This window comes from Mugil cephalus, chromosome 17, assembly GCF_022458985.1.
Source record: "Mugil cephalus isolate CIBA_MC_2020 chromosome 17, CIBA_Mcephalus_1.1, whole genome shotgun sequence".
Taxonomy (NCBI): Eukaryota; Metazoa; Chordata; class Actinopteri; order Mugiliformes; family Mugilidae; genus Mugil; species Mugil cephalus.
In genome coordinates, this window is record NC_061786.1 from 11,505,736 (window position 1) to 11,522,468 (window position 16,733).

Genomic DNA, 16,733 nt, shown 5'->3' on the forward strand with positions numbered 1-16,733 from the left:
TGCGTGCTCAATGTCCATTAACATCCACTAAGTGACCAGCGCTGATTCTGAATTGGACGCACTGGGGAGGAAGAGGTGGGACGTAGGGCCATTTTGGAACTAATCAGCTTTATCGATGAGTGGAGGGACTTTATTCAGGGTGTGATCCAGATTTAATAACACTAGAGTGACATCAATGAAGCTGGCTTTAACTAGAATTTAACTAGAATCAAACATATAGGTTTTTCCATTTTATGTTATGACATCCGAATATCAAAGGCTGCACTTTGTATTTTGCAGGAATTAGTGAGACTATCATGCTAACAGACTTTTGCTAACAGTGCATGTTAAACATCCACATGTTAGCATTAATCTTTGCTGGCAATCAGTTTTTACACACTGCAAAAATGCTCTCTGCATTTAAACCCATCCATTCACAAACAAAGGGGGAAAGCACTGCTTATTCTTTCAAACCATACACAGCATGCTAGTGTTAGCACTGAGCTCAAAGCAGCACCATGTCTAAACTGCATCACAGAGCTGCTAGCATGACTGTAGACTCTTCGTTCTGATTATGTGTAAAGATATTTTGGTTACACTTTTTTGTTTATTGGGTGTGCAAAAGCTGGATATTAAAATTGACATGCTACTGTGACCACAGTTTCTATGTCAGTTTCTCAACACCTCATCTGCCAGCTGCCCAATTAAAGCAAAAAAGAAAAAAGAAACTAAGTTAAACCAGATAAGTTAATATCATCAGATTTTTAAATCAATCAAATTTTAAGTAATCAAATCACCATCTCTCTTAAAGGAGCAGTGTGTAGGCTTTAGTGACATCTAGTGGTGAAGTTGCGAACTGCAATGAGATCAACTCCTAAAAACCGCAAAGTACCTTTCTGGAAACCAGCACTGTGGAAGAATATATACTTATTATGTAGACAGAAACAATATGTCTATTCAGATGAGTATGCACTTACAGTGACTACTACACCGATCAGGCATAACATTATGACCACTGACAGTCGAAGCAAATAACATTGACCATCGTGTGACAACACAATGTTCTGCAGGGAAACTTATGGACTTGACATTTGTGTGGATGTTACTTAGACATGTACCACCCACCTAGACCAGACCAAGCACCACCAACCCAAAGCAAAGACACTGCACCAGGTGTTGACCCGTACTCCAAATTCCACAGATCCCAAACTGATTACGTATTTGTGGGATGCCTGTACACTGGCCCTTTAAGCCCCCCCACACACACCAACACCACTGATACATGACAGAATATTATCCTTTGACCCCTGACCTCTCTGGTTCCCACAAACAGCTGACCTCGTATGCCGTGCTGACAACAAACAACACAAACGACAGAGTCACACCGCCCGGATCCAAACATGCCACTTGTGATTGGTTAAATGAGAGTCACAGTCAACGGGGATTTGTTTTTTCTCACAGTAACGCCAGTGCCAAGCAGAATTACTGTTTGCCCGTCTGTGGTTCAGAGTGCCCAGCTGGACTGCAGGGCATTTCTGTGACAGGCCATGCAAATGTTAACGAGCTCGATCTGTGACAGACGTGGCTCTGTTGTGCCCCTGAGGAGGGGACACTGCCTGCTCGCTAACATTTTTAAAACGATAACTGCTACTCAGCTCCATGACAAGCAATCATATAGATATTATCAGTCTGAGATCCTATTGCTTAGAGATATGGTTAATACATAGCATCACAATCACTTATGTGAGAGTAACAATCTAGGCAGTGTCCTGATGTGATGTGGTGAGAAGATACAACCGAATGTTAATCACATGCAATGAGGTTTAGGGACAATAGGTGAAAAAACATTTTAAGTAAACGTTTTAGGTACCAAGTTGAATTAATCTCAACTTTGAGGTGACGACCAATGGGAATGTCCGATACAGCTGACTGACATACAACACAAATGTGGTTCCTATCCCCAAATTCACCATGCTTCAGACAGTGGTGGAAGACCTAGCGGTTTTTCTTTACCCCTACGTTTTCCTTCTCCTCATAACACTAGGTTTTATGATGAGCACGTATCACGTGTCCTTTGGCATGATGGAGGTCAGAAGGCCGTATCAGGTGACCCCACCATATTCTGTAAAAAGCATTTGCAGAAATATACGAGAGAGGCAACCAGAACCTCCAATAGTAACCTACGGTAGGTTACTAGCAAACAGCTTTCTATGTGGACGGGGCTTGAGAGCACTTACTCCTAATGGTATATCTTTTTTTTTTTTTTTCAGCTAAAAAGAAGTAAGATTGCCTAAAATGATTGAAAATGAACATTTTCCTGATGAGTCTGTGGTCTCTGTGGCTCGTTTCAAGTCTCCTTCAAAGCAGCCTCATGTTTGTTTTGTATATTCTATCCACATTTAGAGTAAAACAGATGATAGCTCATAGTTTAAGGTGTAGATATGACTGAAATGACTTCTTTCTAATGCAAGAGCGTCCCCTCACACCTCTACAGTTCAACCCTCTCACCCTAAACTCTGCCTCCAACAGAAACAAGATGGCGAAGGTCAAAATGCTAAACTCAACAAACCAACAGATGATGTCCTCTTCTTATCATAAGTCTGTGAAGGTTCTCAGTCATCCAGGTCATGGTAATCCAAAAAAGCGTTGAATAAGGTCAGCTGGACTTGTAGAATTTCTTGAAGACGTTTCGCCACTCATCAGAGTGGTAAACAAACCCTCAAGACATGCGGATATCCCAACTGGGCCTTTGTCAAAGGCTCAAAAAGATATCCCAGGAAGGACAGGGAAGAGGAACAAAACAGAAGGAAGAACATCACCATCCCCTACATAGCTGGGGTATCAGAGAAACTAAGGAGAATTTTTGGTAAACACCGCATCCCAGTTTATTTCAAACCTGGAAACACCCTAAGACAGAAACTGGTCCACCCCAAGGACAAAACACCTAGACAGAAACAGAGCAATGTAGTGTACGCGGTTCAGTGTAGCGAGGAATGTACAGACCTGTACATTGGGGAAACCAAACAACCCATACACAAGCGCATGGCCCAACACAGGAGAGCCAGCTCATCAGGAAATGACTCAGCAGTCCACCTCCACCTGAAGGACAAAGGACACTCCTTTGAGGATAACAACGTCAAAGTCCTGGCCAGAGAGGACAGATGGTTTGAGAGAGGAGTTAAGGAAGCCATCTATGTCAAAATGGAGAAACCTTCTCTAAACAGAGGAGGTGGACTGAGATTTAATTTACCAACTATTTATAATTCAGTTTTGACTTCTGTCCCCAAGAAGTTTCAACAACATTCACACATTGAGCTTCCAGGTTCCCATGGACAATAGCCTCGTTAGAGCTCTATTCATAGGGTTAAGTTAGCCTAGGCACACAGTTCCCCCCCATTCAAGGACAGGTAAGTATCAGCCATTATGGTAATTAGTGACCCCAGTTTCTGGTCAAGCAAGTTTCTGGTGGGTGTTACCCACAGAGTTTTTCCTATTTAAACCTCAATTTCCCACTAGTTTATCAGAACTGAAGAAGCTACTCGGATGAGTGGCGAAACGTCTTCAAGAAATTCTACAAGTCCAGCTGACCTTATTCAACGCTTTTTTGGATTCTTATCATAAGATCATGAACTGAGTAGGAGAAAAAAATAAATAAAATGACTGTATTAAAATATTTAATCTGAAACTAGAGAGGATGATAAAAGATGTAGTGCAATTCTGATAACAATAAATGATTTAGTAATATTTTTTTTCTGCACTGATCCCACAATTCTTTTTCTGCATTTGATCCATCCATTCATTCACACAGCAGCGTGTGCACATGGAGCAGCATACACAAGATCAATGTGAGCTTTGATGGGAGGTTGAATCCTTGTGTTAAAATAAGGGTATTTGACGGAGCTAAAATCAGCACATTGGCCCCCATGATGACATCACTTATTCATTACACAGCTCCTCGGATGCCAGTTGGGCCTCAGGCTAGCTGTCATGGACGTATACAGTACAATATGGAGAGCAACCCCCACATCCATGCCTCCCCTCCCCCAACACTCCTCCTCACTCCACCTTCTACCGCGCTATCTGGTCCTCATCGTGTCACTAATCCTGATCCTTAAAGGGAACCGTTGCCTCAGCCTGGAGCAAATGATCCCGTGCTGCCACCACCGTTTGATAATTATGTGATTTCCCAGACAGAGAATAACAAATATAACCCTGAAACCCTGTGGTCTCACTGGTAATAATGTCAGCTGTTACTGTTAAGTGACTATTTGCAGCTTTAAGGTCGCGGTTTCTACAGATTTCTAAACATATAGATAATTTTTGTGTTGTACAGTATTATAATCTGAATGAAACTATGCTATAAGTAACAAACAAACTGTAAGAGATGCAGATGGACAGTAGTGTGTGGTACATTATTAGAGCGCATGTGGTCAAGTGTAAACCGTGGACGTTATCTCGTCTGTCGTGCTCTTCTCCACATCTGCATTTGAGCTTCAACAAATCACCATGACCGGCTGTAATCTGCCTTGGCCACATTACTCTGAGTCCACCACATCCGTGCATCATCTGTTTTTTTTGTTTTTTTCAGAGTCCCGCTCATTCGGCCATTCAGAGATTAGCGTTCCGTTTCCTTTTCTTCCCTTCTCTCCTACTCACACATGCAACAAGCGAGAGCAGCTGAGAGGACGCACTGAGAGACAAAAAACTCATTCCTTTTTCGCAGGAACAAAAAAAAAACTAAAAAAAAAACTAAAAAAAACACAAGACTGAACCAATGAAAGCTTTCTTAGGGGCAACCAATCAGGCTCTTCTGCAAACAGCTGGCTGCAAAGAAAACACAGACAGAGGAGTGGAAAGAAGGAGACAGATGAGGGAAAAGTCAGCAACTCCTGGAGGAGATTTTCCTCTCCCATTTTTTCCCTCACATTCTCTCCAAAACCAGTTGCACTCAGCTGCTTCCCGACCAGAGATAAAGGCGCACACATGCAGCGAAACACAAGGTTTCCCCACACGCAAACAATCCCGCAAATGCTATTCCAAGAACCGGACAGATTATGTGGTCTGAAAGCCAAGCTTGGATTTAAAGAGAGCGAAGGAGAATCGCTACCACTCAATCCACGACCAGTCTCGGTTTTACCGGAAACAACAAGAGAACTAAAAGAGACACACGGGCGAGAGGTGATGAGGAGGAGTCGCGCTGCCTTACCCGAAATCATCCAGGGAATACATGTCGCTGAAGGAGACAGCACAGTCCTCAGGCACTGGATGAAAGGAGGTATAAAGGGGGAGATTATGGAGGAGAGGGGGAAGTGTCAGCCTGAGAAGAGAGAGCACTCCACATGCTGCCCAACGCCGCTGCAGAAAAACTCAATCTCCCCCCCTCCTTTACATCCTCCCAAAGAGTTTTTTAAAAAATCCACAACGCCAGCAAAGACACAGAGAGAGTAGGAGGGAAGGAGCGAGCAACAGAGATGAGGAGTGTTGCAACAGAGTAAGGGAATGCAAGAGAGCGAGAGAAGGAGAGAGGGAGAGAACATGTGACCAGTGCAGACCAGTCACCTCCCTCAGCTTCAAGGATTGGATTGCCGTCTTTCAACCTCCAAGGAATCATTTCCACTGGATGGAAATTACATGTTAGCCTACAAAGGAAAAGGGGGTTCCTCCGCAGTCTCCTTTCTATACCATCAAAAATTCAGCGAGGACGTAGGGCGAAGCTTTAAATAGATCTTACAGTGTTTACATGTCAGCCATAACCCTTAATCACCAATTAACTCCGGAGGAGGAAAATAACAGAAACACACAGCGGCTCATTCATTCAGCTCGGCTTTCATAAAGGACACGGCATTCCAGCCCTCTGCAGGAACAGATGCAGCGATTAGCTTTATATTCCAGCCACAAAGGTTTCATTGACCTAGTGTAACATTTGTGGTTTTCCTCGCGGCTTTATCAGAAATCTGCCCCTCAACCGGTGGTCCCATCTGGCTGGAGCAAACTTAGACTATTAAGCTCCTTTGTGACAGTGAGCCGAGGTGTGGGAAACAAACAAAGAGCAATCTAGTCCAGTAAAAGATTAGGAGGCTTTGAGGGTTTTAGAAAACAGCAAGAAACACACGACACGTCCCGGGGAGGGGTGCAATAAAGATCAGAGAAATTTAAGATTATCTTTTGGGTTTATTTGAATACGCGTCCAGAATCAGAAGGTAGTATTTGCTCATTTGTGTCTGAAATCTGAGGTGCGGTTAAACGCACGGAAGCTGCATTAAAAAACCTGGCTGAGAGAGAAAACTGTCTCGCTGAGTTGCAAATGCTTTTCACAGTTTGCGGTGGGGTCACCTGATACGGCCTGTTTGACCTCCATCATGCCAAAGGATACATGATGCGGGCTCATCCTAAAGCCTGGTGTATGAGGAGGAGGAGGAGAAGACAGAAAACAACCAGGTAAAGGCAGATTAACAGAGGCTTTCTCTGTGACTACATTTGTATGGACAATGTTTTCAGATTTCAACAGTTTACATGGACATTATATAAAATTATCCAATGAGACATAAGCATTTAGATGCCCCAAAACATTAATTGGAATTTGTGTTTTTGGCGTGTGCAAAGTGGTTCTGGCCAGGAGCACTGAATGTTTGGATATATAAGTGCCCAAACACACTGATTCAGTAAAAGAATATGACCTGGAGCTTTTCTGCTATTCAACAATCAACTCTTAAGGTTTAACTCAGACAGGTTCAGTTTTCCATTTGTTGGAAACTCGTCACATCGCTGAATGCATACAAAAAAAGAACAGATCATGTGTACACAACTATTCATTCACTATTGAATTAAGGGTTATTAAAAGGTTTCCATCCATTTCCATCAAATTCCTTCAGATTGATTGTTCTGATTGATGGTTAAATGAATAAGGTCAAATGAAGCATTTTGATTCCGATCATTAGTGTCCATTTATAAATAACAAGAGTGATGTAATACAAACATACCTTTGGGATTTGTCATAAAGAGAACTTTATCTGCTCTCCCTGAAATCCAGGTTTAATAGTAATATGATCTGTGTAGGCGGAAGGCTGGAGTGTTGTGGCTGTGGTGATGCTGTCTCACGTGGAGCTGCTCTCTGATCAGCTAAGAGCAGCAGCAGCAGCAGCAGCAGCCTGCAGTAAGACACATAACTCAGCGTTTTACCTTCCAGTGGCTGCACTTGCTCAGTCTACCATCCCTACAATGAGTCACCACAACATTCCCTTCAGAAATCATCCCGCATTAATAGGAGTACGGCACAGGCGCCTCGCTGTTTCCAACCCACAGTGCCTTTCTCTCTCTCTCTCTCTCTGTCACACACACACACACATGTACCCAAATGATAGAGAAGAAGCTTCGACAAACTAAAAATAACATCTGCACACATGCACGCACGCTATTGCGCCACGGACACGGTCATGCACATACATAAATGCATGTGCACCCTTACATAAATGCTGCAATGGAGGCAGCCAGGCCGAACAAATGGTCTCACTGAATTAAACACTCTGCAAAAGAAGAGCCAGGTCACCTCGTTGTTGCTTGGTGGAGATTTAAGACTTCCCTTGAGTCAAAGAGCAGATCTGCCTCTGGCGAAAATAAACACACAGGATGGGACACACACAAGCAGCAACAGTAGCTTTAAAGAAAAAAAGAGGAAACGGGACCTCCATCCAAGTGGAAGATATGAATCTTACATGTTTACTGTCTGAGAGGAGTTGAGCTACTGGCTTTGAGCTGGGCGACAGCACCGGAAAGAGGTGAATTATTTGGATTAAGGCTGTGTTTTGAAAGAGTATATCACACAAGGTATGCAGATGTGGCAGCACGTCTAGCTTTATTAGCTTTACCTTCTGAGGCCCAGACACTCGCACACACACACGCTGACACACACTCATGCAGACAAACACTGGTAGCTACAGAGAAAGCGGAGCAAGAGAGAGTGCACTCTCCCTCTCTGGAGCTGTCAGAGTAAATCTGAAGCCATAAAACAGGACGATGCAGACTGCAGCTACGGAGACATGGAGGAGTCAAACTACAGGCAGCAGGGAGAAAAATAGAAGGACCGTTGCATAAATAGACCAGAATACAGACACTGCTGCTGCTGCTGCTGCTGCTGCTGCTGCTGGAGAAGATCTGGGCCTCGGTGCATTCTGCATACCGACATAACAAGGAAAGGGCTTAAAATACCACCTCAGATATAGAACAAGGATTCAACATGAGGCACATTTTCTGCAGGCTGAATGTGTGAATGTATGGATCCATCATGTAGGTGTGTGAGTGTGGAGGAAGAGGGGGCGGGTGGGTGTTAACCTGCCTGGCAACCACCAGAATAAACACCCTCCTCCTCCTCCCCTGGGATGGTTATGAGACCCCCTCACTTATCCTATTTCCCCCCCTGCGGACACTCACACCACTCATCGGTCATATTTAGAGAAACCAGCGTTTTATTTCTCCAGCTGAGGAGACGTACGTGATGCTGTCGTTTCCATGACAACATTAACCTGGCCTGAATCCTTCATTCAACAACCCTGGGCGGGTCCGACGGTGACAATAGACGGAGAAAAGAAAGGGCAGAAACGATTTAAATGTCTCGCCTCATGCGTTACGGCCAAGAGGCGAGCGGTAAAGGACGTCTGTGTGGAGCCGGGGCCGGGTGACTGGGTGGGCCTCCGGACGGTCAAAATCGCGTTCATGCAAGGTGAAAATGATCCGTAACGTGACGGATGCGCTGCATTTGTTCAACAAATGATCGTTCCTACGTGATAAACATGTGGATGTAGATGCAGCGTGGAGGTAGAGAGGTCCGAGTGTCGGTGCGCATCTGTCATGACGCGTCAAACGGAGCGCATGGTGCTTACCTCATTTTCCCCTCTTTTATTCAATCAGAGATGATGGCACTGATGAGGCTGATCAATAAGTCCGCGATTATTTCGGCGTGTACCGCGTGGGAGGCTCGGATCAGCCCGGCAGCCTCCACCCCGTGTCCCTTGCGCGAGTCTGTAGAGGTATAAAAAAAAAAAGGCTGAGGATGTTTTAGAGACGCTAAGCGACAGAACGAGCGTTTTCTCCCATCCGCTTTGTGCTCCGTTGTCTCTGGTCTCCACGCGCGCCGCTGCGTCTCCTTGGGTCCATGTTCAGCTCGGGGTCGCGATCGCAAGAAGACGGTGAAGGGTGGTCGTCAGCCGCCGCCTCCTTCATGCCATATTGTCTTCCCATTCGGAGTGTTTATGGTGAGGTGGAGAGATTTGGGGGAAGATTGCTAATGCGCCGTGCGGAGGAAGAAAGGGGGGGGGAGCTGGCCGGCTCAATGCTGCCCACCTGCGGCCAAGACGCACACATGCAGCCCCTCCCCCCCGACGCCCCCCCTCTCGAACCCCACCCGTCTGATTCGGCCTGCAAGTATTATGTATCCTGCAGTACATTTTGTGGATGGAGGCCTTTGATAATAGCCCCCTCATAAAATAAATAAGCGATGAAGTGGAAAATATAAAACACATCCTCATATGCATTTCACGTTTAGTTTACTGTCAGACAGATGTCAAATGTTCAGCGGTATTCTGCAGCCCCAAAGTGTTAAATGATAAGACAAAGTCATGTTACATTCACCCTGCAGAGTGTAAATACTGTTTTCCTGATAATCCCGCCCCACATCACAAATCTGCTCATCCCCAACAATCGACAACAGTTCACAGAAATCACATTTACTCATGCATGCGCGTGTAAGCTCGGCTCTCTGTTCACCAGAAGACGAGGAGGGGGTGAGGCGGCGTACCGTAGATGTTGGAAATCAGCTTGAAAAGGACATCGGTTTATGGAAAGTGCTAAACGGTAATTAAGTTAATAAACCTGCTGTATGTTTATCAGGCGGAAGCAGTGCATCATAGAAAAAAAACAACCCACACCTTGAAAGGGTTCAGTTCAGTTAAATATCTTGCCAGTGACTGATGAAGCACATCAGACAGTTACAGTGTAATGGTCTCATCCTCCACAAACTCCTTGGTGCAATAAAATGTAGAAAGACGCAGATTTAAAAGGGCTTCACATCACTGAAAAAAAAATGCGCTTCTTTTTGCGCTCGAGGCAAAGGAAACCTAAAATCCTCCTGAAAATTTATATTTCAACACTTTTTCCCTCAGGTTTGTTCAAAATCTCTCTGTAAAATTATTGGGATTCGTTTTCAGGAAAAAAAACTGAAAGGAAATGAAAATGGCAGTCAGGGATTTGACTAGTGATTAATAAATAAATAGGGCAGGCATCTTTTTTTTAAGACCTGGGAGCACAAACATCCAGTTTGTTTTTTTTTGTTTTTGTTTTTTTAATCAACAAACCTCGGATCGGCTGCATTCTCCTTACTGTATCAATTTATTATCACGGCAAATTCAGCGTTTAAACTGTGGATTCTAATATTAACCGTGGTCTCTGAATATTGCAGTGGCATGTTTCCAGGACTGCTGGAGGCTCTCTCTGATATGTCAGTGTTAATAACAGGGAAGGGTCTCGCTTCGCTAGTGCTTTCCTGAGTTGTTAAATACAAAACAAAAGAAAATTTAACAATTAGAAAATCACAATTTGCTTTCTCTTTGTGCACAGTTTCAGATGCATTGCTCTTGGATCACCAACTCGCTGATGTTCAGTCTTTAAACGGCTCCGACGGGCAGCGAAAATAAACCCCCATGAGTCCATTATCTGTGGCAGGAGCGTGAACGATACAAGAACAGTGGAAGTCAAACTGTACAAATGCGGTCGTAAAGTCAGAGCCTTTGGTTCCGTTCAGCTGGATTTGATCTGTTTGAGTCGCTTCATCTCGTGTCGTTGGTGACAAGGCTACAGTACGCGTGAGGGAGCTGTTTTACATGTAGTGTGGGGGAAGAAAAAGGAGAAGCTGGAGGATTTTATTGTGGTCCAGGCCTCCAACAGTTCATCTCATCTGGAATCTGTGAGCAGATCGGGAAGGAAAACCTCAAGTTTCTCTTCTGTCAAATCACTTCAGTTCATTCAGATCCAACTTCTTTTTTTTTTCTTTTTTTTCTTAAGTTTGGTTCGGTTTACTAGTGCAGTTCAGTGTTGTTCAGCTGCCCCCCCCCCCCCCAGCAGCGGTAAGAAGCTGACAGTGTGTGTTCGTCTACTCAGACTATCCTCCACTGCATCACGCTCATGTCCTTCCCACCGGTCGACACCAGGTAGCCATCGTCACACAGGAAGGTCACGTTGGTCACGTGACTGCTATGGCCGCCGTAAACGTGACTGGGAGCCTGGAAAAGAAACACTTTGTCGTTATTGTGGTCTATTGAGATGGCAAAGACATTGCTTTTTTTGGGTGTAGCAGGGAGAAAACATCCAAATTTCACATTTCAGCATCTGTGAGATATTTATATCTATAATATCTAAAGATAACAGTCTGAAAACTATAATCACCTTAATGCAATTAACAGTTTCAAGAATAATAGAGAGGATTTCTCTATTTTTCTAGAGTTACTTTCTTCGCACATATTCTAAAAAATTGTAATACAGATAGTAACTGTCTCATTGTCAGTAATAAACCAAGGGCGTTATGGTTATATACAGCATATTACCCTATTCAGCCTAGTCATCTTACCCTGAACTGTGAGCAGGGGTATGAGAAGAGGTGGACCTTCCCGAAGTCGTCCCCAGTGACCAGGAGGCTCTTATCGTTGGATCTGCACACGGCGTTGATGTCGGTGCCGTCTGAGCCGTCGGGCCACAGGCCTGAGAGGGAGAGGGCGGTGGAAACGTCAGTCAAGACAGAAACATGCAAGGAACTAGTGAGATGGACGGAGCCTCCACTTACCAAACACCTGGAAGCCCAGAGTGCAGGTGTGGGTGGCCCACTCGATGTCCCTGGTGGTCTCCACGCTGACCACCTGTTTACACACTGATGGGATCCCTGAGAAGACAAGCAGAAAAAAATAAACTTAATATCAGGAGTACAGTAACGTAAAGAGGACAAAAATCTTAACTGGTGCACAGGTTTTCAATCAAATACAAATGATAAAATATCAAATGTATTCCAACTTTGGGAGACAACGGTGCCTTTATGCAGCATCCAATTACTCACAGCAAGCTACTTTGACAGGTTTTAACAGGTTTTCAACACCCACTCAAGTTAAGACATGTCAATTACAAATACCTACTGAGCTGTATAATGTAATACTTCTTGTGGAGCATAAATTACACATCAGACACATTACTATCTGGCTTTTGATTTATTTTACACACAGCTGAAATAAAGGGAAGAGGAATCTACAGGTGAACAAATCTTCTCCATTTTCTGTCCTGCGCTGCACACGTTGCAGCACCTGTTCCGTTTCACAGACTTGAATGAATCTGCATAACAAAGGCAGGACACCATCATACTCACAGTACAGTATCTCATAGTCGCCGGAATTTGACACGAGATACTGAGAGTCCAAGGACCAGTCCAGATGGGTGATGAAACTGGAATGACCCTGAGATACGACGGGAAGTGACAAAAGTTAGTGAATTTGTTCTATTTCCAGAGAGAACCACAAATAACCCTAGAAACGTTGACGCATAGACACTGCAGTGTGTGACTCAGTTAGCTGTCACTTAGTATTTCACAGCTTCTCCACAAACACACGCACCGACAACAAAATATAAAGCAAAGGACGGTTGAGTGAGGTGGGGAGGAATTTAAAATACATGCAGTATATTCCGGTGCTCACCGAACACTTCCCCACTCGACTGTACTTCCTCCCATTCTCTGCCACGGCGTAGATGTAGATGTAGTTGTCATGGGAACCGATGGCCAGGAAGTTACCATCTAAATAAAAATACAACAGGAACATTAGTGGCAATAAAATAATTCAGAATTATTGAATTAATTGTTGAATTATTCATTAGATTGTATTGATTGGTACATATTTGATATGAGCACGTTGTAGAAATCTTGTATTTGTCTTCAGACAATTTATATTGTTATTAGCACTATATAAATAAAATTGAATTGAATATAGTCTCACACAGAGAGTAGGAAACTATTTTTTGGCAAATCTTTGTTTCTCATTTGATATAGGATTTATTTTCAGTTAAAATCCACAACACACTGGCCTTCTATGGGAGGTTTGGTGGAAAGTAAAAACACATTATTAATTCAGGTCATGTAATACTGTTCTGTAAAACCTGAGATCATTAGACTTGTGACTGCGTTGACAACAATGCCACAAATAACACAAGTCCTTTTGCGTGTAATTCTTCATTTCCCTAACACGCAGAGAAAAGAAAAGGAAAAAGAACATCAAACCAAAACACTCGGAGGGGAGGAAACACACAGTGAGCAGTCACCAACATACCTGGCCCATAGCACATAACGGACAGCTGTTCATTCCCATCTGTGTGCACTGTGACTAAATCCTTAGAGTCAGTGTCCAGCACCAGCCACCTGCAGGACCAAATACAGGCTGTTCAACAATCTGGCTTTTCCTGACCTATATCACTTTATGAATAATCTATTTATAAATCATGTTTACAAACTTTGTAGCAGATAAATGTTTTTTGTTGTTGTTGTTTTTTTGGTGATCAGTACCTGCCAGTCTGGGTTCCTATGGCAACCACGGCTCCAGAGGGGTGGAAGCCTGCTGACTGGGCAGTATCCTGTCAGAGAAAGGAAGAGGAAGATCATGTTTAAAGTCACTCGTAGTCTACCCCATTCTTTACGTTAGCGTATTAGGGCCACACATGAGAAAAAAATTAGAGGGGTTCGTCATGCACTTTGGGAAAAAAAGTCATAAAAACGAGAAAGTAGACCTTTAAATTGGCAGTACTGTATGGGTATGGTACCGCCGATACTCTGCGGAAGAGTATTGGAGCTTAATTAATAATGTGATTTTTTTTTCAGTTATATTGCTAATATATTATGTGTGACAATATCCACGCTACTGTTGACATGCAATAGTTCAATATAATATCTCAGCAATATAACTGAAAAAATGTTGAAACAATGTACCTAATTGAAAGATCTTTGAAAGAAACAAAATCAATATTAGACAGAAACAAAGAAGAAAACTCAAATTCCTCTCATTGTTTCAGTGTGAACACAGCAAACTAAGTTCATATTGTTTCAAAAGTGATTTTAAAAAAGAAAAGGGGCAAAATGTGTCTGTTGTGTCTTGTGCAATTCCCGTGACAGACCCCAGAGGGCAGTGTTGACTAATCTTACTTCCATGGTCTTGGTCCAGATGAGCTGATGGGAGCTTGAGTCCCACATGCAGACCTGTCGGTCATAACCGCATGTGAGGAACTGAGACTTGCAGGGATGGACAGCCAGACCCCACAGCTCATCAGTGTGACCCTGGAGAGGACACGTTTTCATTTACATCCTTCAGCTGCTAAACATCACAGATTTTGTGCAGTTATATCTGCATCAATTAGTTGAGGCCTTGCTTGGAAAAGTGATTATTTTGTAAATTGGTTTAAAGTTTTATGCAAAAATGTAAAATATTCTCCAGATTCCCAGACTGGGCTTTTTCTTTGTGGAAGGAATATGTTTGGATGGTTGGTCTTGATAAGACTGTACGTACCTGTGTGATTGGCATGAATTCCCCATCCAAACTTCCCTGCAAAACAAAGTTCTTGGTGGTCCCGATGAGCACTGTCTCCCCTCTGCCCTCTGCTATAGTCCGAATGGGACCAAACAACTCAGGCACCTGCAGAGAAGAAGCAGCAGATCATCTAACCAAGCTTTCAAATGGATTTTAAACTTTGACACAATAAACATCAGTGTACGATTTCCTTTGTAATGTGTTCTCGGAAAAATAAGACGTGAATGAGCTATAAATATCCATGAATCTAATCGAAAGCACAAATGTAATATTTATGGTGTGGTGCAGCATCCTGAAGTCTGCCGCCTCAGGCAGGGGGGCAATTTCTGTGAAACAAGCCAGACTAAGACCTACTTAAAAAAAAAAAAAAAAAAAAAAAAGCTGGATATGCAGCTTCTAGCAGATCATTAGGATGAATCTCAGGCCTCGATGCTGATGTGTAATTCATCAACTCCATTTGTATTTTCCAAGAAAGCTGCCTTGGAGTGCTCCTCACCTCCACCGTTTGTATCTGCTGGTAGCTGCCGTCCCAGGAGATGAGCCTGCGGTCTTTCCCTCCAGACACCAGCGTGCCGTTCCTCAGCATGCACACAGCAAAGATGCTGCCCTCGTGAGCTCCTTGGATGACGTGGCTGATGCGATTAGTTCCTGCCCGACAGAGATGGGATGAGATTGAGGTAAAGTTTCAGTCAGAGAGAGACAGTAGGAAGGTTTGGATGCACCTTGATAGTGGGGGAAATCGTTCACACAACCCAACTCTTTTGACTAGTCCACCACAATGAGACGTCTTTGGGGTCATAACCAGGAACACATTTATGGACGCAGAATCACTTTGCATACGTTCTCCTTTTTTGCATGTCTTTCACTAGATCTTATTACTGTGAGCAACCACCTTACCGACTGGATAAACATTTTCACATGGGCCCAACGACCCTCTGTGTGGAACAGTGCGTACCTTTTCCCCACACCAGGATGTTCCCGCTTGAGTCTCCAGTGATTGCATCTCCATTTTCTGCAAAGGTCACGCACAGCACAAACTTGGGCTTCTCTTGTTTCTGTAAAAGGGATAAGGACGCAAATGTGTTGTTTCAATCTGCCTGCAAGAGCTGCAGAACTCATATCACATCAACTATTGTTATGATTGCATTTGTGCTACTGAATCAAACGTCTCATTGTATTGAAACAAAATATGAGAATGTGTCTGATATTTTATATTAAAAGATTCAAGTCATGTGTTTACTGTCACTTCCACAACATGTTAACTACTACAGTACTACTTTCACTACTCTACAATATATTATGACACAATATACTGTACAAAAACAACGATATATATCCTCCTGAGACCTGAGCTTTTATTTAATATGCATTTTTAATTTCCCTCAGCATCATCTTTGAACTGGAAGTAGTAGTTTTTGAAAAAAACAAAAAAAAAAAAAAAAAAAAAAATACATGTGGACACTGGAATTGCAAACAATGAAGTACCAATGTCCTCAAACGAGTACTTGCTAATTAGCAAAAATTGCTTATTTGTTAAATTTCCACATCATATGAAACTAGAAACGTTAATAAGCATAAACATTTTTAACAGTTTTAAACTTTGCTACCACTAGATGGCCGACTAAAGTGTCCACTAATGAGGACAACTTAACGTCCCCATATGTGGACACAGGGTCTCACTGGGGATACAGGCGAAACCTACATGTGTAAACTAACTGTATAGAGAAAGTTCCTCCGTTTTACCTCAAACAGTCCTTGCTTCTTGACCAGCATGCCTTTCTCCAGATTCCAGAAACAGAGATGGGATTTGCCGCAAGTCACGACGATGTTGCTGTCTGTCGGGTGAAAGTCTGCGGCAAACACTGACTCGTTGGAGCACTGAATCACAACGCAAAAAGAAAACAAAAAAGATGTTCAGTTGTGCAAGAGGAAAAAGTTGAAACTACACCAAAAATTAAGAACAAACACAACATGAGCACATATAGACATATAGATTATTTATACCTTAACCTCAGCCAGTCTGTCCTCTCTCTGCCAGTCCCAGACAGAGAGCACGTGGTCATTGGAGTCGTCTACAACGCAGAGAGTGTTTCCTCCGTTCTAACAAACAATAACAGAAATATTGTGTTTATTTTCGGACAAAAAGATTAACGGGCA

The 16,733-nt window shown here is 43.2% G+C and overlaps 2 protein-coding genes across 13 annotated transcripts in view; both read right to left on the reverse strand.

Moving 5' to 3' along the window:
* Positions 1–9,308, reverse strand: part of evla (Enah/Vasp-like a) — a 34,781-nt gene extending 25,473 nt beyond the window's left edge. Inside the window, exon 1 of one of the 2 annotated variants that reach the window (XM_047610603.1) lies at positions 8,856–9,308. In XM_047610603.1, the coding sequence (XP_047466559.1) occupies positions 8,856–8,860 (5 nt within the window). In that variant the 5' untranslated portion in view covers positions 8,861–9,308. Of the gene's footprint in view, positions 1–5,185; positions 5,589–8,855 lie in introns of those variants that run through there. The other variant, XM_047610602.1, reaches the window with a different exon arrangement.
* Positions 9,309–9,501: 193 nt separating this feature from the next.
* eml1 (EMAP like 1) overlaps positions 9,502–16,733 on the reverse strand; it is a 46,769-nt gene continuing 39,537 nt past the window's right edge. For 9 of the 11 annotated variants that reach the window (XM_047610671.1, XM_047610668.1, XM_047610667.1 and 6 more), the window contains 13 exons: positions 16,581–16,676; positions 16,320–16,454; positions 15,532–15,631; positions 15,073–15,224; positions 14,556–14,681; positions 14,195–14,326; positions 13,562–13,629; positions 13,329–13,417; positions 12,702–12,799; positions 12,377–12,464; positions 11,807–11,902; positions 11,594–11,724; positions 9,502–11,249 (listed from right to left, as the gene is read on the reverse strand). In XM_047610671.1, coding sequence (XP_047466627.1) covers positions 11,124–11,249; positions 11,594–11,724; positions 11,807–11,902; positions 12,377–12,464; positions 12,702–12,799; positions 13,329–13,417; positions 13,562–13,629; positions 14,195–14,326; positions 14,556–14,681; positions 15,073–15,224; positions 15,532–15,631; positions 16,320–16,454; positions 16,581–16,676 — 1,437 coding nt within the window. In that variant the 3' untranslated portion in view covers positions 9,502–11,123. The remainder of the gene's footprint in view (positions 11,250–11,593; positions 11,725–11,806; positions 11,903–12,376; positions 12,465–12,701; positions 12,800–13,328; positions 13,418–13,561; positions 13,630–14,194; positions 14,327–14,555; positions 14,682–15,072; positions 15,225–15,531; positions 15,632–16,319; positions 16,455–16,580; positions 16,677–16,733) is intronic. The other 2 variants (XM_047610676.1, XM_047610677.1) reach the window with 1 other exon arrangement.